The sequence below is a fragment of the Syngnathoides biaculeatus genome, chromosome 6 (assembly GCF_019802595.1).
Source record: "Syngnathoides biaculeatus isolate LvHL_M chromosome 6, ASM1980259v1, whole genome shotgun sequence".
Classification (NCBI taxonomy): Eukaryota; Metazoa; Chordata; class Actinopteri; order Syngnathiformes; family Syngnathidae; genus Syngnathoides; species Syngnathoides biaculeatus.
This window is the reverse complement of record NC_084645.1, coordinates 32280546-32305650: the sequence shown is the minus strand read 5'-3', so window position 1 is coordinate 32305650 and position 25105 is coordinate 32280546. Positions and strand designations below refer to the sequence as shown.

At 42.0% G+C, this 25105-nt stretch overlaps 1 protein-coding gene across 6 annotated transcripts in view; it reads left to right on the top strand.

The window, feature by feature from the left end:
- Window positions 1-25105, top strand: part of tln2b (talin 2b) — a 95303-nt gene that overhangs the window by 5509 nt on the left and 64689 nt on the right. The window contains exon 1 of one of the 6 annotated variants that reach the window (XM_061822853.1): window positions 18948-19098. The exons of 4 other annotated variants lie outside the window; for them this stretch is intronic. In XM_061822853.1, coding sequence (XP_061678837.1) covers window positions 19015-19098 — 84 coding nt within the window. In that variant the 5' untranslated portion in view covers window positions 18948-19014. Of the gene's footprint in view, window positions 1-18947; window positions 19099-19708; window positions 19773-25105 lie in introns of those variants that run through there. One more of the 6 variants, XM_061822860.1, reaches the window with a different exon arrangement.

Sequence of the window (25105 nt, the reverse complement as noted above, 5' to 3'; positions counted from 1 at the left end):
CGTTGGACTTCCTTCATCAGTCTTACCCAATCCCAACGTTTATTGAGCTAAGGCACATATTTCATCCATCCATCCATGCATCCATCCACCCATCCATACCGCTTATCCTCACTAGGGTCAGGGGCATGCTGGAGTCTATCCCCTGTGTTTTCGGGCAAGATGCGGTGTACACCCTCTACTGAGAACCATTCCTCCTCATATTTACCCCAAAGGACAATTTGGAGTCTTTAATTACCCTCCCACAAATGTTTTGGGATGTGGGAGGAAACTGGAGTACCTGGCACGGGGAGAATGTGCAAACTCCTCTCAGGCGGGGCCAGATTAAAGCCCAGGTCCCCAGAACTGTGAGGCAGATGTGGGAACTAGTTGGTCACTGTGCCGCCGGCACATATTTCATATTAAAAAGCAATCACACAAAATACTAAAAAACAAAACATCACAATAAGTGGAGACACAGGTACATTACATTTCTTCCACCATCTCATGGAAGAACAATTACCGTAATTTCCGGCCTACAAGCCGCGACTTTTTTCACATGCTTTCAACCCTTTGGTTTATGCGGTGATGAGTCGCTAGCGTTAGCGCGGCACTAGCGTTAGCGCACTTGGTTATAAGCCTCGGTACATAGAAAGGGTTTAATGCTCGCGCAGCGCTAGCATTTGCACCGCGCTAGCATCAAACTCTCTGTGTACCGAGGCTCATATCCGGGTACACTCTGTAGGCTGGGAATTACGGTAGTTGTTCTGCCTGTCACTAAACGTCGCTGGCACAGGTGGTCATTTTTGGGCCAATTAAGTTGAATTAAATTCCCTTGGCAACATCACCTTCTGGATGAGGTTTTGCATTGCAAAGAAAACTAAAGGTGAATGCTTTTTTAATTTTTTGGGGGGGGTTTAAAAGAAGAAACGGCTATCACAAGAATATAATGCTTTTTCATTGTTTTGATTTATGCAGCCACCTGTCTTTAAAACATAATTTAGAATACAAACCCTCCTTGTATTTACTGCATGTGGTGTCTAAAAGGATGCTGCCATGTCAGTGTTGCATCAGCACAATGTGGAAGTAGGTCATTAGATGCAAGCGTGGTTTGGTTCAGGTCAGCGCCACTCGCCCAGCCTGTGGCTCTTCTCGTCGGCAGTGTTAGTACGCGGACGGCAGGTTGCCGACGTCACAGTCCTCGACGCGGGCCGTGGGCCTAAAGTGGGTTAGTAGACTCTCGGCTAATGCACATTACTGAGGGCTCCCCCAGCGCCAGATGTCGGCTTAAATAAATAGCAATCTACTTTTTTCATGCCTGGTTGCTCGTAGCTATGAATATTTGCATAAATATTTGTGCATTTAACAAAACGGTGGGATATTTCATTAAGCTTAATGCATAGTTGACTATAATTTAGCCAAGAGAGCTGATGTGGTATATTGTACATGATGGCAGTTTCTCGTGTGAGGTTGTGTCCAATATCAAGACATCATTTATCGAGACATACATTTGAATTTCAGCACGATTGACGTGAAGGAATGAATCAGTTTGTTTTGTAAGATTTCTTTCTTTTTATTGTATTTAATTTGTTGAATGGCATACACGCGGGGGGAAAAATCTGGATTTAAAGATGCATGCACCTCCACTTTGAAGCAAACTGATGATCAGCATTACAGATCATGTGATGCCTGCGAAGGATCATGTGATAGCCTGAGGAGGGAGCCTGTGTAGGGTGGCAGAACCAAAGCTCTTTTGTCTCAGACATGTTTGTGCACTCCAAATTGAATGATTGCTAATAAGAAGGATGTTGGCTGTTCATTTGCACTTGGGGATGTAATGTATGCTTTTCGATTTGAGTAAATGCCTTCTCATTGTGTTTGTCCTTTTCAGCACAAGCGGTCGCTGCAGGTCTTGTTGGCTCCACAATCCATTGAACATTTAATCACCTGGTGTTCTTTCTTCTGGTATAATAACTGCTTATGCGTCATGACTAATATCTGGAGCAATGTTTAAAACATTATAGTCTTGGTTACAGAGACTCATCCAGTTCGCTGTAAAAGGATTAATTATAGTGTAATTCCACGTACCAGTATTATACAGTGAAGGAAATAAGTATTTGAACACCCTGCTATATTGCAAGTTCTCCCACTTACAAATCATGGAGGGGTCTGAAATGTTCATCGCAGATCCACTGTGAGAGAAATAATTAAAACAAAAATGCAGATATCACAATGTATAATTTTTTCAATGAGTTATTTGTGTGATACAGCTGCAAATAAGTATTTGAACACCTGAGAAAACCAACGTTAATATTTGGTTGAGTAGCCTTTCTTTGCAATTACAGAGGTCAAATGTTTCCTGTAGTTGTTCACCAGGTTTGCACACACTGCAGGAGGGATTTTTGCCCACTACTCCACACAGATCTTCTCTAGATCAGACAGGTTTCTGGACTGTCGCTGAGAAACACGGAGTTTCAGCTCCTGCCAAAGATTTTCTACTGGGTTTAGGTCTGGAGACTGACTAGGCCACGCCAGAACCTTGATATGCTTCTTACAGAGCCACTCCTTGGTTTTCCTGGCTGTGTGCTTCGGGTCATTGTCATGTTGAAAGACCCAGCCACGACCCATCTTCAATGCTCTGACTGAGGGTAAGAGGTTGTTCTCCAAAATCTCACAATACATGGCCGTGCTCATCCTCTCCTTAATACAGTGCAGTCGTCCTGTCTCATGTGCAGAAAAACAACCCCAAAGCATGATGCTACCACCCCCATGCTTCACGGTAGGGATGGTGTCCTTATGATGGAACTCACCATTCGTCTTCCTCCAAACACAATTAGTGGAATTATGACCAAAACGTTCCATTTTGGTCTCATCTGACCACAAACCTTTCTCCCAAGACTACTCTGTATCATTCAAATGGTCATTGGCAAACTTAAGACGGACTTGACATGTGCTGGTTTAGGCAGGGGAACCTTCCGTACCATGTATGATTTCAAACCATGACGTCTTAGTGTATTACCAACAGCCACCTTGGAAACAGTTGTCCCAGCTCTTTTCAGGTCATTGACCAAGTCCTGTCATGTAGTCCTGGGCTGATTCCTCACCTTACTCTGGATCGTTGAGACCCCACGAGGTGATATTTTGCATGGGGCTTCCCTTTGATTGAGATTGACCGTCATGTTTAGCTTCTTCCATTTTCTAGTGATTGCTCCAACAGTGGACCTTTTTTCACCAATCTGCTTGGCAATTTCTCCATAGCCCTTTCTCGCCATGTGGAGTTGTACAATTTTGTCTCTGGTGTCTTTGGACAGCTCTTTGATCTTGGCCATGTTACAAGTTTGAGTCTTACTGATTGTATGGGGTGGACAGGTGTCTTTATGCAGCTAACGACCTCACACAGGCGCATCTGATTCAGGATAATACATGGAGTGCAGGTGGACTTTCAAAGGCGGACTAACAGGTCTTTGAGGGTCAGAATTCTAGCTGATAGACAGGTGTTCAAATACTTATTTGCAGCTGTATCACACAAATAACTCATTGAAAAATCATACATTGTGATTTCTGGATTTTTCTTTTTAGATTATCTCTCTCACAGTGAACATGCATCTCTGATGAAAATTTCAGACCCCTCCAAGATTTCTAAGTGGGAGAATGTACAATATAGCAGGGTGTTCAAATACTTATTTTATTCACTGTACATGTATATGTTCTGGGATAGGTTTTTGATGGACTTGCCCCCTCCCTTACCTTGCCAAATGCTTCACAGGCTCAACAGAGTCTCTGAGGAATATCACAAGTCAAAGGTTGGTGACATGGGCAGCGACGATCGATTGTGATTGATCCACATCCATGCTACGTTACGCCAACTGAAAGGCAATTTTCCCTGTACAGTATGTGGCAAATGCGATGATAGTGAGACTGGGGTACAAATGACACATTTGTGAAAAGATGCACACTTTAAACTATTTTATAAATTGTAGTACAACTGGTGTTGCGTTTCAGTGGGAATATCCTGATGGATGCTTTTACTCAGGCTTTAGTAAAGGGTGAACATATGTAAGCGATTAGTATGGGAACCATGGATTATGCAATGGGAAGACATAAAGATGCAAAATATGGGATGCACCCCACCCAATAGTAGTGAATACTCGAGCTATTAACCTTAACGCCAGTGTTTTTTTGTTGTTTTTGTTTTTTGAGGTGATTTGGACCCTTCTTGTGATAAGTCAATCATGATTTGTTTCTGAATAGATTCGATTAATTTATTATTGTGTACTGTACCTCTTGAACAATTCATACAGTTGTATACATAATTTTATATGTGCCACAAACTTATTCATAATGTACCTTTGATAAATATTGTGCAGATATATTCACATTGTAAAAAGGAATGTTGGTACAAACGTATTTCCAATGTTAGAAGTCTATTTTTTTTGTTAAGTATCACTACTTGTCATAACTACTTCTGGCACTGATGGTTTTGGGTATTATTTGTTCACTTGCAGAAATGTTGCAAGTTTCAGAAATGAGACAGTTGAGTGCTGCAGATTGGCAAGGAAGATTTGAGGTTAAGACACTTCTCAAAGTTCAATTGCGGTATGACAGAGATGGTAGAAAAATAACGTAAACCCAATGAAATTGTCGCTGAATGGTACAGTCCAGCATAGCTTCTGGAAATCTGACAGGCCAATATTTGGACGTCAAAGTGAATTGGGGACCTGCTGCCTTTGACCGGAATGCTGTGCAGCCTCCGAGTGTTTCTGACTGAGAGAGAACACTGTAGTGTCACGGCAGTGAAGATGAACAAATAACTGTGAACCGCTCTGACGCGCTCTCACCCAAACGATTCATTATTGGGCTGGAGAATGCAGTAATGTATGGTGATTGTGTTACTTTAGCCTCCTATATGCAGCTCATCAGCCGTGCCGTGACCTTGTTGAGGGTAAAGTGACCACTTACCCCCAGTGGATCAGTATCGAGAGTTACATTTATTACTCCGATTTTGGAAATGGAGGAAATTGTCGTGGGTGGCTGCTACCTGGGTGGCGCGAGGCTTCATTCTTTTCTTAACCACTGCACCTTAACGCACCTCTCTTTGCAAGGCCTCAATCAGCATTGATTTGTGCCTGGAGTTCTTCCTGCCATCATTGATCCTGATTACCAGCACAATTCTGCATTGATTCCCTGATTATTTTTTGTTTGTTTGTTTTTATTTGAATGACTTTAAACCAGCACCGTTGTCTTCACTACAATATTAAGTTCTGTGTGGTGAATTGATTGGCTAGGTTGTCCCTTTATGAATGCTGTGATGCCATCTGGGTAGAAACATGTGGCGGCTATGTAACTCTGTTATTATGTGCTGAAGAACGATACAGTCAGCAATGCTTTTTAAGCATAGATATAAAACAAAACATGGGATGATTGTGGGCTGCTGGGTCACTCTATTATTTTAAAATCAGCTTCTCCGGATGCAGGTGGATGTTTGTGGATGTGCATCCTTGGCATCAGAAGTTCTCTCTCTTTCTCTCTCTCTCTCTCTCTCTCTCGCTCTCTCTTACTCTCACTTGATGTCAAGGAAATGTACTGCTGAGCCTGCCCCAATGTTAGCAGCTGCAAATGTTGTACATAACAAACATAAACAGACTCTTGCACTGCGTGTCATTTCATGAAATCTTCACGCTCAAAAGGGTCACAGGTGACTTAAAAGACAAAGTCAAGCTGACAAGAAGTCTTCCTAATTATGGAAATATATATTTTTTAATTAGTTCATTATTTGTTTTGCAATTCAATTACAGATCTGTATAAACACAGATCTGGCACTCCTAAAGGGTGGAACGAGACATTCTGTGGTCTGTTGATCCCTCAACAGGTCATCTCAACTCTATTTTGTTACTACCACAGTGGAATAAAAAGAGCACTTAAGATTAACCCGAACATGCCATCATTTTGCAATAAACAGCTTTAAAAAATAAAACATTATCAACTAAATGCCAAGATTGCACAAGGTTTAATTACAGCGCATTAACATTTTTTTTTAATGAAGCCCTACTACATTCCAATTTAAATTGGCTCAATAGAGTAATATCATTATTTTTACTGAGCACGACTGTCAGAAAGCATGCCAGTGTTAATGGGATCAATTGAAAAGTTAGGCTTTTCTCATTTGGATTCAGTACTCAAAAGCCGCCAATTTTGTTTCCTGCACGGCAACTCTATTTACTGAAAAGCTGTCAAGCTGTTTCTCACATAGTTTCCACTATTTGGTCACTGTATTGTGGTATTCACATCTTATTATCCACTGGAATTGGGCTACGGTGACAGATTACAAGAAGATTCCTGCATTATACTGCAGATAGTTCACATCTAAACGACTTTCATTCATCTGATCTTGTAAATGAGACGACCTTCTCCCGTCTTTAAGTCGAGTGCAGCATCAGTTCTAAATGCTTACCGACATAAAAGGTCACCTGGCCCGATGGAACAAATACAGGTGACAGATTTTTGATAGGTATTGTTTCGGTAAAATAATGATGGTTTATATCACAACAATTGCTTTTGCTTGGTAGCTGAGCGAGAGCTGAATACCAAATTGTCAATTATCAAATTGTGTCCAATTTCCTGCAACCATGTTAGACCCCAGAAGTCAAGCAGATGGTCATCCAACCTCTTAATTGGGTGGATGTTTTAGCACTTAATATTACATGCATAACACAGTGGATATCCTGGAGATTTCAAACGATGGTTCTGTCATTGTTTTTTTGTTCCACCAGTCAGCGCGCCTTAAGCTCAATGAACAGACACAGAAAGTGACCATATAACTGCAACAAAAATAGACATGGTTTCCTCTTCCATTATGCGCTTTCATTTTCTTTTCCTCGGCTATTCTTTACCAACCGCGCTTCACGATGATGAGAACATGTGCGGAACAGTAAAAACAGTCACTCAGCGCAGCAGCCGGGCAATCCATAGGAGGACTACATTATTTCACCTTTATCTCTGGGGCGTTTACTGTATGTCAGTGATGGATCAACACAAGTGCTTATTGTTCTAATGATTCAGAACCTTTTTAAACATCACACAACAAGAGTGGACAGGATTCTGTGTAAAATCATCCTGAAGCGTCCTAAAGCGTGCGTGCATGCACACGATCTGTATGTGTATTTTGACACCTGGAAATTAATGCTTGCTGGAGGAGTGAAAATAAAAAAAAACATTTAGAATTTGACTTCTGAGTGGAAGTATACAATTGTTCAAAACATTATTTCACCCAGAGGTGTGTTGCAAGGCTTCTTGTCATAACATCTCTTAACAAAGAACAAGCGCAGTATGGATTGGCTGGAAAGGGGAAAAAAATGGGTTTGTCCTGGTCATCTTTCCTGTTTGGGATCATATCGACTAATATTTTCCTTTTGGAACGGACACACCAAAAGTCAGAAAGGGAGTTGTGCACGGATTGAGTTGGATCTGACATATTGTCAGATTCTCCAAGCACCTCGAGGCACATCTTTTGCTCTTGCACGGAAGAAGATGAAAATAGTCAGCTTGGATCACACCAACAAATGTTCTGCTCACGCTTGCTCACACAAAACGCTGAAATAAACCCACTGTAGTTGGTGGAGGTGAGCAATGTGGCGTTACTTTTGTGGTCATCTTGAGCCTACAGTAATTTCATTGCATTTGTGGGGGTGTGGCGGTCTCAACAGGCAAAAATAAAAGCAACAAATTATTTATTTATTTCGTCAAATTGCATTTTATAGCTACAGTACCAGATGCTTACGCTATTTCACAATCTAACCACTTGAGGCAGATATCCACCCCACCCGACTCTGGCTCTCCTCAAGTATTTTTTTTTCCTTTTTATAAGGGGAGTTTCCTTTCCCAATTCATGCCAATTGCTTTCCTATAGGGAATTTGCTCCCTCTCTAAACTGGGCGGCAAAATGTGATGCAGGTTCAACACGTTTAACATATTATAGTACTCTTTCCTGTTCCAGTCTGACAGCTGCTTTCTGCTCCCTTCTTTGTCTGGGGTCAAATGTCTTTAAAAACACCCCCTGGCTTTCAGTTTGAAGTGGCTGATTATTCATTTCCGCCGACATGTTTCACTGCTTATTTCTGCCTGGTTCGTGATCCACTTTCAAGTGCTGTGCTGTTGTGTGAGGAATTAATGATGACGTTATGACTATCACTTCCTCTCAAATACGATCTGATATTGAGAAGCACGCACTATATTTACTGCTGCTTGATTTTATTTTTGGTGCCTAGCTGGGAATTCACTTTTATAAATGTCATATATCTTGAGACTGTGAAGGTAAGTTTAGTAAGTCAGGTAATATGCACACGACAGATGTCACATCTGTGGCGATATAAAACATTTTGAAGGAGTGAATCACACATACCTTTAAAGGGAACTTCCTGCAAAAGCACAAATCAAGCAGAATTACTTTAGTAACCCAGTACACATCATAAGATGCCGGCTTGTCCTTGATGATACATTGCAGCGATGTGAGAGGCTTACAGACCCGCCGGGTGCATTTTGGGAGGAAGTGAATGTGCCTTTCAGAGAAAGTCATCCATCCATCCATTTTCTTAGCCGCTTATCCTCACGAGGGCTGCAGTAGTGCTGGAGCCTATCCCAGCTACCTTTGGGTAGGAGGCAGGGTACACCCTGAACTGGATGCCAGCCAATCGCAGGGCACATCGAGACAAAAATTCGCACTCACAATCACACCTAGGGGCAATTTAGAGTGTCCACTTAATGTTGCATGTTTTTGGGATGTGGGAGGAAACCGGCGTGCCAGGAGAAAACCCATGCAGGCACGAGGAAAAGCCCTCTGTTCCTGCGTGGGTTTTGTCCAGGTACTCCAGTTTCCTCCCACAACCCAAAAACATGCATTCATTGAAGACTTCTGCCCATGAATAGAACTGTGAATGGTTGGCGACCAGTTCAGGATATACCCCGCCTCCTGGCCCAAGATAGCTGGGATAGGCTCCGGCACTTCTGCAAACCTTATGAGAAGAAGCGGCTCAGATTATGGACGGATAGAATTGTTGATTGTTACACAAAATCCTCTCATTGGTCCAACATTGCTTATAGTTTTAAGGAATGGACAAAAACATTGAATTCAATTCAATTTGAGTACTATCCATGTAATTAAAGACCCTTTTCTAAAAAATTTTAACCGTCCTCTAAAATTTGAATGATCAAAAAAAATCCATTATCTTCAAAATCATGAAAAATGAAACCATTCTTTCCCCTCTCAAAATCTGTGGGCATTTTTTAAATTTGCTGAAACCCCGCCCAGCTCAACAGTCCATCAAATACAAGTATTAAAACCTGGGAAAAAAATTTATTCTACTTCATTGAGCAACTTTCTTGACTTTCTAATGCCTACACATAACTCAATGTTTAAGCCAGAAAAATATATCTGCTTAAGGCCTCTGGTGGCTGGAATATATCCTACAAATTATCACGGGACTTTCCCACGCTGTGACAGCAAACCATTTTAAAGCTGCCAACATGAAGCCCGAATCCACTCGCTGGCTGTCACGTCAGAACATTTTTTTCCTTAGCCTTGCTTTTTCACGTTCTCTCTGTAGCGTGCATGCACTCACTGCAGACAATGAGGCGCTCTAATGAAACCACATCAGCCCAAAACTCCAGTCCGCATGCTGACTTTTAAGTAGGACTTTTTGTTTTGTTAAATTCCCCACTTTTAGGTCTTCTGCCTTTCTCTATATAACATAACCACACCCTTGGCTGAAGGGAAGATTGCCATCCATCCATCCATCCATCCATCCATCCATCCATCCATCCATTCATCCATCCATCCATCCATCCATCCCTCCATCCATCCATCTTCTACTACTTATCTGTGGTCAGGGGCAGCGGCTTTAGCAGGGATGCCCAGAGTTCCCTTTCCCCAGCCACTTCGTCCAGCTCTGCCGTGGGGAATCCTGATGCGTTCCCAGACCAACCAAGAGACATAATCTCTCCGGTGTGGCATGTGTCGTCCCCCGGGTCTCTTTCTGGTGGCACATGCCTGGAACATCTCTCCAAGGAGAGGTCCAGGAGGCATTCAAATCAGATGCCCCAGCCACCTCATCTGTCTCCACTCAATGCGGAGGAGCAGTGGCTCGACACTGAGCCCCTGCTGGATGACTGAGCTTCTCACCCTGTCTGTAATAGAAGATTACATTTTTTTTTTTTTTTTAGCATGTAGGCATTGCTGGTTGGCTAACTGCATGTCACAAATATGCCGGATAACCGCTGATCATAATAAAGGCGCTCAAATTCTTCCACTTTATAGTGGGCAAGCGATTGTCATGAGCTTGTCTATAATTCCCGGACTGAATAAATTCTGCACTTTAAGCATTTTGTGACTCACTACAGTTGACTCAGATTTAACCAAAGACCATGGACAGTTCCCAATTTTCTACAAAAGACCAAAATGATGTTTGACGAAACAAAAGAGAAAGAAGTAAGCTGTTAGAAAAGTGTTTGGAGGCCATGTTCAGATTCAATTAATTTAGGTGTGCATGTGCATGTAGTGTGTAGATTACACGCGATCAAGTGTGACAAATTGAAAAAAGAAAGCAGCTCAAGTAATGTATGTCATGAAGTCCTTTGTGAATATTATACATTCCTGACTCACGGGAGGGACAAAAAGTTGTCGAAGATGGTATGCAATGTCAAGTTGAGCTGGATGCAAATTTGTGGAGACAGCAGCCTCCACACCGTTGCTTAGAATTTTGCGGCCTGCACACACTCGGCATTCTCCCACCGTTGCTGCCTTTGAAATTTCCCAAAAGTCTTTTTGTGAACGAGGCTACCTCGAAATGAAATCAACAGCAGTAATGATTTATGCCAAGAGTTAATGTCTTTACAAGGGGCCCGCATGTCCTGCATGTGTCAGTGATATAAATGTCTGCCTCCCTCTGGAGATGCACCTTATTGGACTCATACAATTACACATTGGCCCACGGTCCCCAGAGAATACACAACTAATTACTTGGAATCACTCTTTTTGACCAACCACAAATGGCAACTATGTCGATGTCTCTATTGGAGCAAACCCATAAAATTATTTGACCCGAAAATGCTGAGATAAACTTTAACTCTGCATACTAAAAGAGAATTCAGTCAAAGTTGGCCCACAACTTTGCCCCAGAGAAAAAAGAACAAGTTTAATGCATATAACCACACTAAAATCTGTTAATTTGATCTAAAGTTGAATTTAACATATTCCATTTGGCATTAATGCACTTTGACACATTAACAGAATGTGCCAAAAGATGTGTCCGCATTTATCATCTTGTGTGATGTCAGACATTTGTCCTTTAAAAGTTAAGAGATTGTAAATGTTGCTCTCTAGGACGGTGTTTTGCTATTGCTGTTACGGTTATGTTCGTCGTGTCATTGGACGGGTAGAAAAGCAATCTGCTTACTTTTCAGTTATTATATTGTAACTTTTTATAAGCATATAATTTAAAATAATGGCCCTTTACCTGACAAGCACTGCAAAATGTCACCTTTTCCCAGATGGTGCTCAGTCTGAAGAGGAGCATGGTGAAAACTGTCAATGATTGAACTTAAACTTGTTTTATTGAATTGTTGCATCTCATACACAAAATTCATTGTCAATCATTGTGTTTCATGAGCATGTAGCGGAGCATACTAATAACACAAACCAATCAACAGTGAAAATGAATGCATTAAAGTAAGCTTCTTCCCTCACAAATATTACTTGAGTATTTTTGTTTCACATGGCGAAGATTGTCTTCACACATTTCATAGTAATCAGAATCTGAATCCGCTTTATTGGCCAAGTATGTTAGAAGACACGAAAGGAATTTGTCTTCGGTATTAGGAGTATGTATCTAGTATGACAATAAACAGCCACTATGGCAACATATATATTGAGAAAAAACACAAGTATGGAGAGTCATTGAGCAATGTAATTGTGCCACTCGTGTTGTGATGCAAATACGACAGCATTGTGCAAATGATGCTGCTCTCTCAGGCAACTTGGAGCAAAGTGACTTATGGTGCAATAATCTCATACAGTCACGACTGTTCGGCTAAAATCATACAGTACTACTAATAGAGGACATGGCAATCTGCAGTAAATGACAAATCACATCAGCAGTAAGAAAGGTACTGTCATCATCTCCCACAAAGATTCCCTTCATTTGTCTGTGCTGTTTCCAAAGTCGTGCTTTCGTGATTTACGGTTACACCTGTTGTACCCGGGCCATCTCATGAAATAACACCCAGTGAGGACACACAACAATGATTTCATTTCCTGGCACTCTTTCTGTGCTGCTGCCTGGGTGGGTGGATCTTGATTACATGATGATGCCATAAAAAAGGAGCAATTAAAAGAAGCTGGAGAGCCACATCTATTTTCCCAGTCTGACTATTAGATGCAAGACGTAAAAGCAGAGGTGGTGGTCAATCCTGCTGTCTTTATTGCTTCTCAAAGATCTTTGGATAGTTTATCTTTCTGTCTTGTTAACCCGAGCTGCACGTAAACACTGGAAAGTTGGTTGCTAGCTACATGCGGTACCCCTGTCAGATGATTCCAGCCCTCTCAGATACCTGCAGTACTGCAATGATATAATTGACGGCTGGTCCAGTTATTACAGACCAGAGGAGGGCTAAATTCTGCCCTTGACTGCCAGCCTGCCTCCCTGCATGTCCTCATCCAGTGTCCGCTCTGCACCTTTCATCCTAACAAAGGTAGCATAACAAAAGTGATCATCACAGCTGGCAATGATGCCAACGCAAGCTAGTACTGCTGTATGATTAATTTTCAATCAACTACGACGGGGTGTTAAAAATGAATCCATGAACCCCTGATTTTCTGTTGCCTATCAAGGCAGTGGCAATGCTCCATGCACGCACGGATCGCAGCGATGACATCTTCCGCACAGAGAATGGTGCCGTTTCTCTCTCGAGACTGTCAGCTGCACCACATTTAATGGGACTAAGAGGAGATGCTTAGATTGGTGGCGACTGACTGTAAATACTTCCATCGTGGCGCAGTCCGCCCACTCTCACATCTGCCAGGCCTGCGCTCGTTTATAAAATCACCAAACACCGATCTAACCCTCCCCACTGAATTTCATGAAAATATATGTAACGGCCTCAAATACACTACCCTTTGAAATGATGGCACCGTGTCATTGAATATATACACTGTAGCATACTTGAGCAAGCATTTTCAGTCTATCTCTGTAGGGTTTTAGCAAGTCATAACTGTACTGAACTCTAAGTACATTTTTATAATAAGTTCTCATGAGCACATTCTCACAGGGCTTCAAGTTAGTTGCAAAGTCTTTGAGAAAATGACTTTTTTTCCCATAAGCTACAATTTTGTTGCCAAATCTATCTGAATGAAACCCACTGTACACCACACACTTCTCTCCGAGGTGCAGTACGATAATTACGCCTAAGTATTGACGACCAGGAGGCTGCTCTTAATGTTTGTTGCATCTCATTCAACATGGATTATTTCACATCTCCGTGGCACACTGCAGGCAAGCCACCAAGACCGTCGTCGTGCTTCATTAATCCTGCAGAGCATCAAGCAGACAGAGGCATTAAATGGGCCACTAAAAACAATTGGGTCGTTTTAAAGCTCTTGAGTCTCTTTTGAGTGGGACATTACTGGGTGAAACCGTAGAAAAATTAGTGAAGATCTTTATCGCTGTGCAGTGCCCGATATTGCCATGTCATCCAGCTCGACAATAGAGCCAACCGTTGCGCATGGACTAAAGTGGTGGGAGTTAAAAAGCAGTGTTTTCCCCTCCCCCGTATCCACAACATATGTGACCTTGAGCAAAGCCCTTCTCCCTTGAGTTCTTGAATGGGACTGCTCAAAAACAGTGAAACAATACAAGAGGTTTTTGTTTTAATAATAATCATCATCGCAGTCAGTCACATATCACTGATGTCAGAATCAGAATCAGCTTCACTGGCCAAGTGTATAAAAAACATACTTGGAATTTTTCTCCTTTAACAATTTTCCAAGGACGTAGGTCATCTTCACATTTATTGAACCAAAATAACAATGACAAAAAACATGGCCAATGAAACATAATAGTCAGCTGGCCCGTGAGTGAGTGAGTGAGTGAGTGAGTGAGTGAGTGAGTGAGTGAGTGAGTGAGTGAGTGAGTGAGTGAGTGACTGCGTGTTCATACGTGCAGAATATTTGTGCATCCACCAGTAGCTAAGCTCGTTACAGTAATCAGGTTAAAGAAAGTGGAACTGAGGATCATTTTTCCTGCGGGCATGTTTCCTCTAGACTTTCCCCGAGAGATGGAGAACCTCTCATTCATGCATGGGCCGAGCTGCTGAGGCCTGGCTGTGCAGACGGCTGTGCCTAATGATCAACTCCCACCGTCTTTTGTTAGTATAAAATCCACTATAGAGGTTGTAACCGCAACCATCCTCTTGATGTACAGCTTGCAGTGTTAAAATCATTCCTGAGACAGACTCAACGGTGATCACAGGAGCTGTAGGAGCTGCCTTTCAGAGATGGAGGGGCCACAATCACCTGAGAGGGTTCAGAAGTGATGAATAATTAGCAACATTTTTGCTCGACATGTACAGTGCCTTGTGAAAGTATTGGGCCCCCTTGAACTTTTCAACCTTTTGCCACATTTCAGGCTTCAAACATAAAGATATAAAAATAAAAAATATTTGGCAAGAATCAACATCATGTGGGACACAATCGTGAAGTGAAATGAAATTTACTGGATATTTTATACTTTTTTGGACAAATAAAAACCTGAAAAGTGGGGCGTGCAATATTATTCGGCCCCTTTACTTTCAGTGCAGCAAACTCACTCCAGAAGTTCAGTGAGGATCTCTAAATGATCCAATGTTGACTGATGATGATACAAAGAATCCACCTGTATGTAATCAAGTCTCCGTATAAATGCACCTGCTCTGTGATTGTCTCAGGGTTCTGTTTAAACTGCAGAGAGCATAATGAAGACCAAAGAACACACCAGGCATGTCCGAGATGCTGTTGTGGAGAAGTTTAAAGCCGGAGTTGGATACAAAAAGATTTCCCAAGCTTTAAACATCTCAAGGAGCATCATCATATCATATTGAAATGGAATGAGTATCAGATCACTGCAAATCTACCAAGACCCGGCCAGCCCTCTAAACTTTCACCTCGAACGAGGAGAAGACTGATCATAGATGCAGCCATGAGGCCCATGATCACTCTGGATGAACTGCAGAGATCTACAGCTGAGGTGGGAGACTCTGTCCATAGGACAACAATCAGTCGTGCACTGCACAAATCTGGCCTTTATGGAAGAGTGGTGAGAAGAAAGCCATTTCTCGAAGATATCCATAAAAAGTCTCGTTTAAAGTTTACCACAAGCCACCTGGGAGACACACCATACATGTGGAAGAAGGTACTCTGGTCAGATGAAACCAAAATCGATATAGTTGGCCACAATGCAAAATGATATGTTTGGCATAAAAGCAACACAGCTCCTCACCCTGAACACACCATCCCCACTGTCAAACATGGTGGTGGCAGCCTCATGGTTTGGGCCTGCTTTCCTTGAGCAGGGACAGGGAAGATGGTTCAAATTGATGGGAAGATGAATGGAGCCAAATACAAGACCGTTCTTGAAGAAAACCTGTTGGAGTCTGCAAAAGACCTGAGACTGGGACAGAGATTTATCTTCTAACTGGACAATGATCCAAAACCTAAAGCCAAATCTACAATAGAATGGTTCACAAATAAACATATCCAGGTGTTAGAATGGCCAAGTCAAAGTCGAGACCTGAATCCAATTGAGAATGTGTGGGCAAAGCTGAAGACTGGTGTTCACAAACGCTCTCCATCCAACCTCACTGAGCTCGAGCTTTTTTGCATGGAAGAATGGGAAAGAATTTCAGTCTCTCAATTTGCAAAACTGATAAAAACATACCCCAAGCCACTTGCAACTGTACTTGTACCACTTCTCTGGTTTTTATTTGTTAAAAAAGTTTTAAATATCCAATAAATTTTGTTCCACTTCATACTTGTGTCCCATTTGTTGTTGATTCTTGACAAAAAAATGTTCATTTTATATCTTTATTTATGAAGCCTGAACTGTGGCGAAAGGTCGAAAAGTTCAAGGGGACAGAATACTTTCACAAGCCACTGTAAATGTATCACCTCTACCACCTAATTTAGATTTTTTACTGGTTGTATATAACAAAAATACTGAAACCAGTCACATTCAGGATTCTATAGTCATGAAAAGCACAACTGCAAGACTCGCTGTGTGTGTTTCCCAATTTGGCAGACTGGTCTGCACCGAGCTGCGGTTTTCTGTGCAGCCGAGTGAAATTATGGTGGTAGAAAGTAGCTCTCAACTTACACTTACTCACACCACGTTTAAATCTTAGTGCAAGGTAGAATGCCGGTCTAACGCAATTTTGGTAGATTTTGGTGCACAGCAGGCCTCGACTCAGGTCTGCGGACATATCTAAATCGCCAGAGATTATGGTCATTTTATTCTTTAGTTAATTACATTTTTTGTTGCCACACCGGCCAGGAGTAGTGACAATCCTCAACATTCGCACAGATGGGTGTGATTATCCATTATTGTATTCAAAACAGAGATGACTACATCAAGACTGTTTTTTGTTACACATTTAAAGGACATGAAAATAGCTGCTTCGATTGGCAGGGAATACAGTCAGGTGTAAACACACCCCACAATGGTGCAGCCCACCTACTATTGGATTGGATTGTATTGAAAATTTAGTGTTAGTTCCACTCGGTTATAAATAAGTAATGCCAACAATGTAGCACGCGTCGCTAACATCAGCTTATTTACTTGCACGTCTCGCGCACATGTCTTTGGTCAGAGCAGTGGTGGTGGTGGGAGGGGGATTAAAGTTTTAAAATTGCAAACTCCGCTTATGACAGGGTATTGCATTGTGTAGTTTGTTGACAACTTGTTTAACAAACAATTAGACAGTGAAAATAGAATTGCATATGGGACATGAATGGGGAGAAGAGTTATCGCTGTTCAATTCCATTTTCCGTTTCGCGGACGTGAGCATTTTTTTTTTCATGAGCTCACAAAAGTTGTAAATTAGCATCCAGTAATAACAGAAAATGACAATAGTGTATAGTAAAGTTCCACCCTTCCAATCAACCCCATGAGAAATACCAGACTGCACAGTGAAAGTGACTCCTCATGTCAACTGTGGTAATGCATCTCTTTTGGATCTCATCAGATCACACAGGTGTCTAGAATAAAGTTTCCAGGTGGCTTATGTCACTACCAAAGAGACGTTCAGTGATCACTTAGAGAAGCGTAGAGGAAATTCACGGCATCATTGATTAACTGCTCTGTTTATCTATTTTCTTTGCACCGAAAGCCACCTGATCTGGGAATTACCCAAAACCCGGGTTGCTATGGCAACCCATTGACATGGAAAGGAAAAATGTATACGGTTGTTCTCAACTAAGCATAGCGGCATGCATTCCATACTGCCCCTCTGTGAGATACGGCTCATCCAGCTCGGCTGAATAATGTGATCTAAAGGTTTCGTCGAGACCTCGTGCACCGTTTTGGAAGCATGCATAATTTAACATAGCCGGTCCGGCTCTCTTCAGATGACCTCCGTCGCACTGCACAGACTGCATGCATGTTTGCTGCTGGTGGTCTGTGGGCGGATCCTTAGCCGAGCAGATGTTCATGAGGTAAATGAAATCCAGAATTCTACTAATCATGAAAACCTGAGCATCATTCAGGGGGTGGAAAATTTAGTTAGGAGGGTGGGGAAGAAGGAAAGAATGATGTCAGAAATGATCATCTCTGTCACTTTGTAATGTATTTTTACAATAGTACAAGGTATACTTTTATTTTGTTCATATGTTGGGCGATTGGTTGTTTATGTATTTTCTGTAGTTTTGCGACTCAGAAAGCTTCCATTCCCTTTGAAATTGAATTGTTTATCCTTTGGTATTAAACAATTATTATTTTGAATAAACCGGTTCATGAAAGTGTTGCTACATATGCTCTGTATCTATAGCCTACTTTCTGTGTCTATGTAAATGAAAAATTGACAAAATAATAATTGAAATCCCGGCAGAAGCTTCAACAAAGCAGTCCAACTGAAACGACACTTTCACAGAGAAGTGTTTTCATTTTTCCGACACGAACTATCAAAGTGGATCAAAATCAGCCCTCTCAAACACTTTTTCTGCTCAGCATATCTATCTAATTTTAACAGTATGGGTGAAAGGCCCTCTGGATGAATTCAGCCTCGCACACAGTACAGATAAAGAGAACCCTAAAGCTGTGAAGACTCTCTGACTGTCTCTTAAAAGCTTGCACTCGCTGAAATATCTGAAGAAGTGCTGTGCGCGAGTGTGCTCCACACACGGCGTTGCTGTCCTGCCTTATATGTCCAGGAAAAGGTGGGCACAGCAGCAGCCATAGCAACTGAGGGCCGAGTCACTGATCTGGAAACAATGGGCCTAAAACATGGCCTCTCATTGAACCTCCTCACATACAGCTAAGCGGTTTCACTCGCCGTTAACGACCAGATTTTCTGAAGTTTGTGTTGGTTTTCATGCTCCACTCGGCTCAAATGGAAGTACAGTGGGTTAATCGCAAAAAGGCAGGAAAAACAAATGCTGGTAGACCCCAAAACTGATGCATCTGCCAACTTTGCTACTTTTGTTTGTAAAGCAAAAATTGGGGGGATGGGGGGGAGTGTTTTTCAGTGCAGCGTACTGGTGGATATAAATTATTAATAGAGTCCCTCAATGTATCACACCCGTCCAACTTCTGTCACGTTCCGCTGCTCATAATACTCAAGTCAGTGTGCAAGTGGTTGTAGTTCATCAGCGATAGTGAGGTGAGGGGTGAATGAGAGAGGGGGGAGAGGTTCAGAGGCTTTGGGGTGGGGGGTGGGGGGGGCCCACAGGAGATCACAGTCACCTGATTTCCAGTTCGTGACTCTTCAGGCAGAATTTTCAATTTGTGGGAGCCTGGAGCACACATGAGAGCTCAGTCATCAAATGCCGATGGGCTCTTTCATGGGCTCAACGGGTGTGTTTGGAGACTGGTGAAACACGTAAGGAATGTACGTATTCCTACACTGGTATCTGTTGGACTGTTTACAAATGGACTGCTTTCATAGGCTGCTGATTGTTTGAATACAAAGACTGTGAGCTCTTTTATTGATGCACACCATTTGTTGGCAAAGGAGTTTTTCATTTACATTTGTTCTTATAATAAATTGTGGTTAATAATTTTGCACACTTTTAGAATTATGATTACATCGCATGGCATGGGTTATCGTTTAAAGCAGTGGTTCCCAGATATTTCTCTCCTGGGCACCCCTTTCAAGCTTTTATCTGTGTAATTATGTTCGTGTAACAAGTGTCTTTTTTAAATATGCTTTAAAGCAAAAAAAGATTGTAGCAGGGATATAAAGCAGAATTTAGGTGGAAATCGTATTTAACACTGCGCCACAGAGAACCGAGGACCCGAATGCAGCACACTAGGAAAGTTGGAAAGGATTTTAATTCCCAATTTGAGATCAACTCTAGGTATAAAGTTGAGTTAAGGGCAGTTAACTTCACTATTCACAATTGGGAGGGTCATGCTTTGAAGATAGGTCTATGTGATGCAAGATCTTGTAATCCGCACGTAGCAAGACAGGAAATGCTCAGATTTCACTGTCGTCTCAATCCACAATTCACAGAGAGCTGGAGGATAAACTCTTCCTTCTAACGGAATTTGCAAAAGCCACAGGTACAGGAACAGGCGACCGTCAAAACTCTCACTAGGTCACGTTGTAGCATTTTGCTCGTTTGTTTGTCAAACAGTGTAACCCCAAACGCCTCATCAGAAAAGGCTTGAAATAGGGAGGTGTCACTGGTTCTGAATTCTATCTTATGATTGGCTAACAGATTGGCTGTCCAGTAGAATATGATTGGATGACAGATTGGCTGTCTAGTAGAATCTGATTGGATAACATGTGACAGAAGAATTGCCACACTGTGACAGAATCTGCTCTCTTTTTGAAAGGGGCCTGAAGACAGGTACACTCGACATAGGGTGGTCAGGAGTTCAAACAGGATGCCGAGAACAAATGAATTAAAATGACAAGAAATTAGGATTCTTAAAAAAGTGTTGGCGGTAATGTGTATTTCTACTGAAAGTTTAACAGTAAAGCCATTGTAGATTTAAATTGACGCTTTTACTATTCCATCCATCCATCCATCCATCCATTTTCTTCACCGCTTATCCTCACGAGGGTCATGGGGAGTGCTGAAGCCTATGCCAGCCGTCAACGAGCAGGAGCAGGGTACACCCTGAACTGGTTGCCAGCCAATTGTAGGGCACATGGTGACAAACTGCCGCACTCACAATCCCACCTCGGGGCAATGTAGACTGTCCAATTATGCTGCAATGCTGCATGTTTTTGGAATGTGGGAGGAAACCATAGTGCCCGGGGGAAACCCACACAGGCATGGGGAGAACATGCAAACTCCACACAGGCGGGTCTGGGATTGGACCCGGGACCTCAGAACTCGGAGGCCAACGCTTTACTAGCTGAACCACCGTGCCGCTGTTTTACTATTATAGTATATTGAATTAACGTGCTCAATCTATGCATTTTTCATATCAAAACGATGCTGTGTTTGTATGTAGCATCAGAAGCACTTCTTAAATGTTTTGGAGCATCTATTGCTACTGAAGCTAATAGACAGCTACGTACCTCTACTGGCCGTATGTCTTCTTATTGCAATAGGGATCCCTTGATTCATTTTTCTTTTTTCATATGTGCAGTGCAATATTTGTGAAGAGGGGGAGGGCGGGCGGTTGGTGTTGGCCCACCATTGACCAGATCTTAGCGCTCAAGAGGCGGCAGTTGGGCGGTGCGCTCATACTCTAGGAGCCGTCTCTATCTCCAGCAATTTGGAACCACATTTGTCAAAAATCCCCGAATTAGAGCCGGTACAGATTGAATCATTGCGTGTTTCATAACACAGCTGGACAACTTCAATAATAGCAGTCTCTTTGTTGTGTGTGTGCCGTTTATTATCGTGTCTGATATCTATCTTGCTCTAAGAAGTTAGGACTAAAATCAATACAAATGTTTTTATCTCCTGTTCCATATTAGTCAATGCCACAATAGTGAAACAGTCACATTCATTGTGCTGACTGCATTGTGAATCTGTACGAGAGGGTGCTGCTTCGGGGATGCTCCACTTTACTGGATATTTTTAGTGTAAGACGAGCTGCACTCTCCTTCCCCATGACAAGGGCGACATTCATAATTTCTGACCTTATCGTCACCCTTTAAATTGAATTACAGCAGAATGTGCAGTCCAGGAGAGAAACAGTCAAAGCATTCTGAACAATTTGTAAATGTTGTTGTGAAAAGATGTAATTTTTTTGCAGATTGCAGATTTTCTTCTGGTGGACTTTATGATAATATCGTGAAAGATTTAGCACACAGTTCTGGGATACAGGTTGTTCAGATTAAAAAAAAAAAAAATCCCATGGGAAATAATCTTTTCCCATGGGATTTATGTCCCCATTATAATCCTGTTCTGTACTGCCATACGTTCCCTTTTAAGGTATACAGTGAAGAAAATAACGCATTTCAACACCCTGCTATATTGCAAGTTCTCCCACTTAGAAATCATGGAGGGTTCCGAAATTTTCATCATAGGTGCATGTCCACTGTGAGAGAGATAATCTAAAAAGAAAAATCCAGAAATCAAAATGTATGACTTTTTTTTAACGATTTATTTGTGTTCTTTTTAGATTTTTTTCTTCACTGTATAATCACTCATGGGAATAAATCACTTGCGGCAAAGTTACCCGCCAGGGGCAGGTTTAACATGTATTGTTAATTTTGTAGACCAGCGTAGCCTGGCAGGTTTGAGAGTGGGTGAGCTGTGCCGCTGTTGGTTTGTTTACAGCTGACTTCATTCACCACCACCCAAAGTGCCTCCTCTAATTTGATGCACCATTTGTATGTGCGTGCATTCTTAACTTAACAGTTAAGATACACAAAAGGTCACAAAATCTAGTGTGAGTGTCCTAGTGTTCTGTAAGCAGCGGAAATATCTCTGGTTTGCATTTTAGGTGTGTCACATCTGACTCTTTATCCTTCTTAATGATCACGCATGTCAAAATATGTTCAAAAAGAACTTTGAAAAGTGACGATATTAAGCTGACGCTGAAACCTGCTTTGAGTGAGCGTCCCTTTCCTGCAACTTGAAATATTTGCCTTCTTCTATTCTCACATTCTTCATTTAACACCCCTGTTGAGGCTGCTCTTTCTTTTGGAATAAACGTCATAAAGCTGTAAATATTCTGATGGTTGCTGAACTGACATCCAGGCATCCAGAGATTTGAGAGTAGTTCAAACACTTAAGTTAGAGGCGTTGGACACTAGATGTTCGACTGTGTGTCAAAAATGTTGAAAGACTATGGGAGCTTGTTGCGGATGCCAGTTTAAATTATAATTCGTATCACTGTGTAATGATGACCGTTGGCGACTGTAGCAGAGCTCATTAATTTAGCCAATGTACTGAGTGGACGACTGAGGATACAGACAAAAAGCCTTTGATTGATTACATTTCTGAAGCTGATTGTTTGCCCGTGTAATCAATAAAATTCTCAAAAGCACAACCTGTTTCATTGGCCTAACCTTTTGGTCAGACCTGTTTCCCATGGCAACAAAACACTCCAGATACCGCGCAATATTTGGAGAAGAAAATCAGCACATTTTACACAGTGATAGATTTGCCAGCACTTGCTGCACCTCATTGATCGTCGCCAAACAAACAGTGACAATGATACAGTACACTGCAATAATTGTGCACATTGCCGCATGCAAATGTTTCACTTTTTTATCAGTGTGCCTCAATAAACCTCTCCTGATGTTATTAATGAGGTAAAGACAAGTTGACAGAGTAACGTCTCTGTGGACTCATGTGCTACTTACATAGATTAAGGTTGGAGCTGTTAAATACATGCATAATAATTAGCTATTTGCCTAAAATGAAGCATATCTCGTGCTCGTAATTAAGTTGTATTTATGGTCGCTGATTAAAACATAAAGTGTTGCATACAATTATGGGATCCTATCTCAAATGAAAAAAAAAGATAGCTCATTAAATGTGTCGTTAAACTTAGAAGCAGCCTGGGTCAAAATAACACGCCTGACCTTGATATGACTTGCTTATATGGACTATTTTCTGCATCACCCAAAACAAGAACTGTACAAATGGCAGGCAAACCTTTTTCCAGCAGCCATGTGACTCACCACCTGAGTGTCTTTTCCTGTAAAGACATCTCGGCCTCTCGGGAGGCGCAGTAGACGAGCAGGAAGCTGACCTTGCCTTCAATCCGACAGGAATGAAAGGCTATTGTTGGTTGGACTCGGTGTCAGTCAGGGTGTTAAAAAGAGCAGAAAAGGATGCTGGGAGCAGGTTAACCTGTTACGATATTATCGGTGGTGTGCAAATGTAATCCTGCTGTTGTAACATTCCGAAGCGCTGCTAAGATATGGATACAATTCCGTCATATGATACCATTGACGTACAACATGCTTAGAAGTTTTTATGTTCCGCTGGAACTCGTGAGCAGGTGGGTTTGGAATAAAACTGGAATGATTTCCCCTTGTACCACACTGCTTTTTTCAAATGAGGCCGCTTTAATCAACGTCAGTCATGCTTGTAAACGATCCCACCAGGGCCGCTCTTTTTACCCATAATCACCGCTTGGAGTGCATAAGGAAGACATTTTATTCATTCATGCATCCATCCGACGCACAAAGATGCTTGTTTACCTTTCAATCAATACTGCGTCGCCTGTAATCCTCAGATGACCTTGAAAATCATGTAGCGGCGTCGGGGTGGTGCAGAAAACTAGCACGCTCACAGCATCCGGTTCATTTTCAAAATGTACAGAAATCCAATGAGCTGTGTACACAATACAGAATTACAATTACACAATATTAGAAGCATTCCATTTTGCTGCTCATTGTCCAAGATTCCAAATGAATAGATTAATTTCAATAATACATTTAATTGATTAATTAAGTAAGTGAAACATAATGTTTTTGATGCATGATGGGATTTGTGCAATTGCTTGTCACTTGGCGTTCGCACAAAGCGCTCTGGCATACATCAACATGGCTCGAGTCTTGAGGATTCACACACCTAACACTTCTCTGACAGTGTCAATCAAAATCTAGAACTATCATTTTTGTAAAGCACAATCTCTTATGTACCTTGTCTGTCTGTTACCGGAAAGCTCTGCTGCGTAATCGCACTAGGGATACAGTATTTGTTTTCATGATTGCAATAGAAGTAGAAATAACCAGTAATACTTTAATATTATTATGCATAACGTCTCGATGACTTAATGATGAATTTTGCTCATACCCTCTACTTGCTTAATAGATTTAAAGTGGAGGGATAATCTTGCGCTGTGCCATTTTGCTGTCCATTGCGCTACATCTTGATTACAGCAATAATGTTCAAAGCTCACAAAAGCCCCGTCAGTCAAAGGACGCACGCTGCCACCCTCCATTTTTCCTATAGTCTCTTTATACATGACGGGAACTCCATAGGCCTTCATCATGTAATAGAGTTGTAACTACTATTGTGCTTGAAGGACCGTTTTCCATTCATTTACACACCTTATTGTCTGTCAACATAGAAGCATGTGGGTTCTGGACAAGTCTTGGATAAAGTTCAAGCAAGACCAAGAAGAGCTTTAAATGTTCTGTCAAGCCACTGGCTTGCTTGAAGGGTGATTAACTGGTGGAGGTGGCACGGTGGCGTAGCTGTAAAGTCTTGGCCTCACAGTTCTGAGGTCCTGGGTTCGAGCCCGGCCCCGCCTGTGTGGAGTTTGCATGTTCTCCCCGTGCCTGCGTGGGTTTTCTCCGGGCACTCCGGTTTCCTCCCACATCCCAAAAACATGCAACATTAATTGGACACTCTAAATTGCCCCGAGATGTGATTGTGAGTGCGACTGTTGTCTGTCTCTGTGTGCCCTGTGATTGACTGGCAACCAGTCCATGGTGTACCTTGCCGTTTACAGCTGGGATAGGTTCC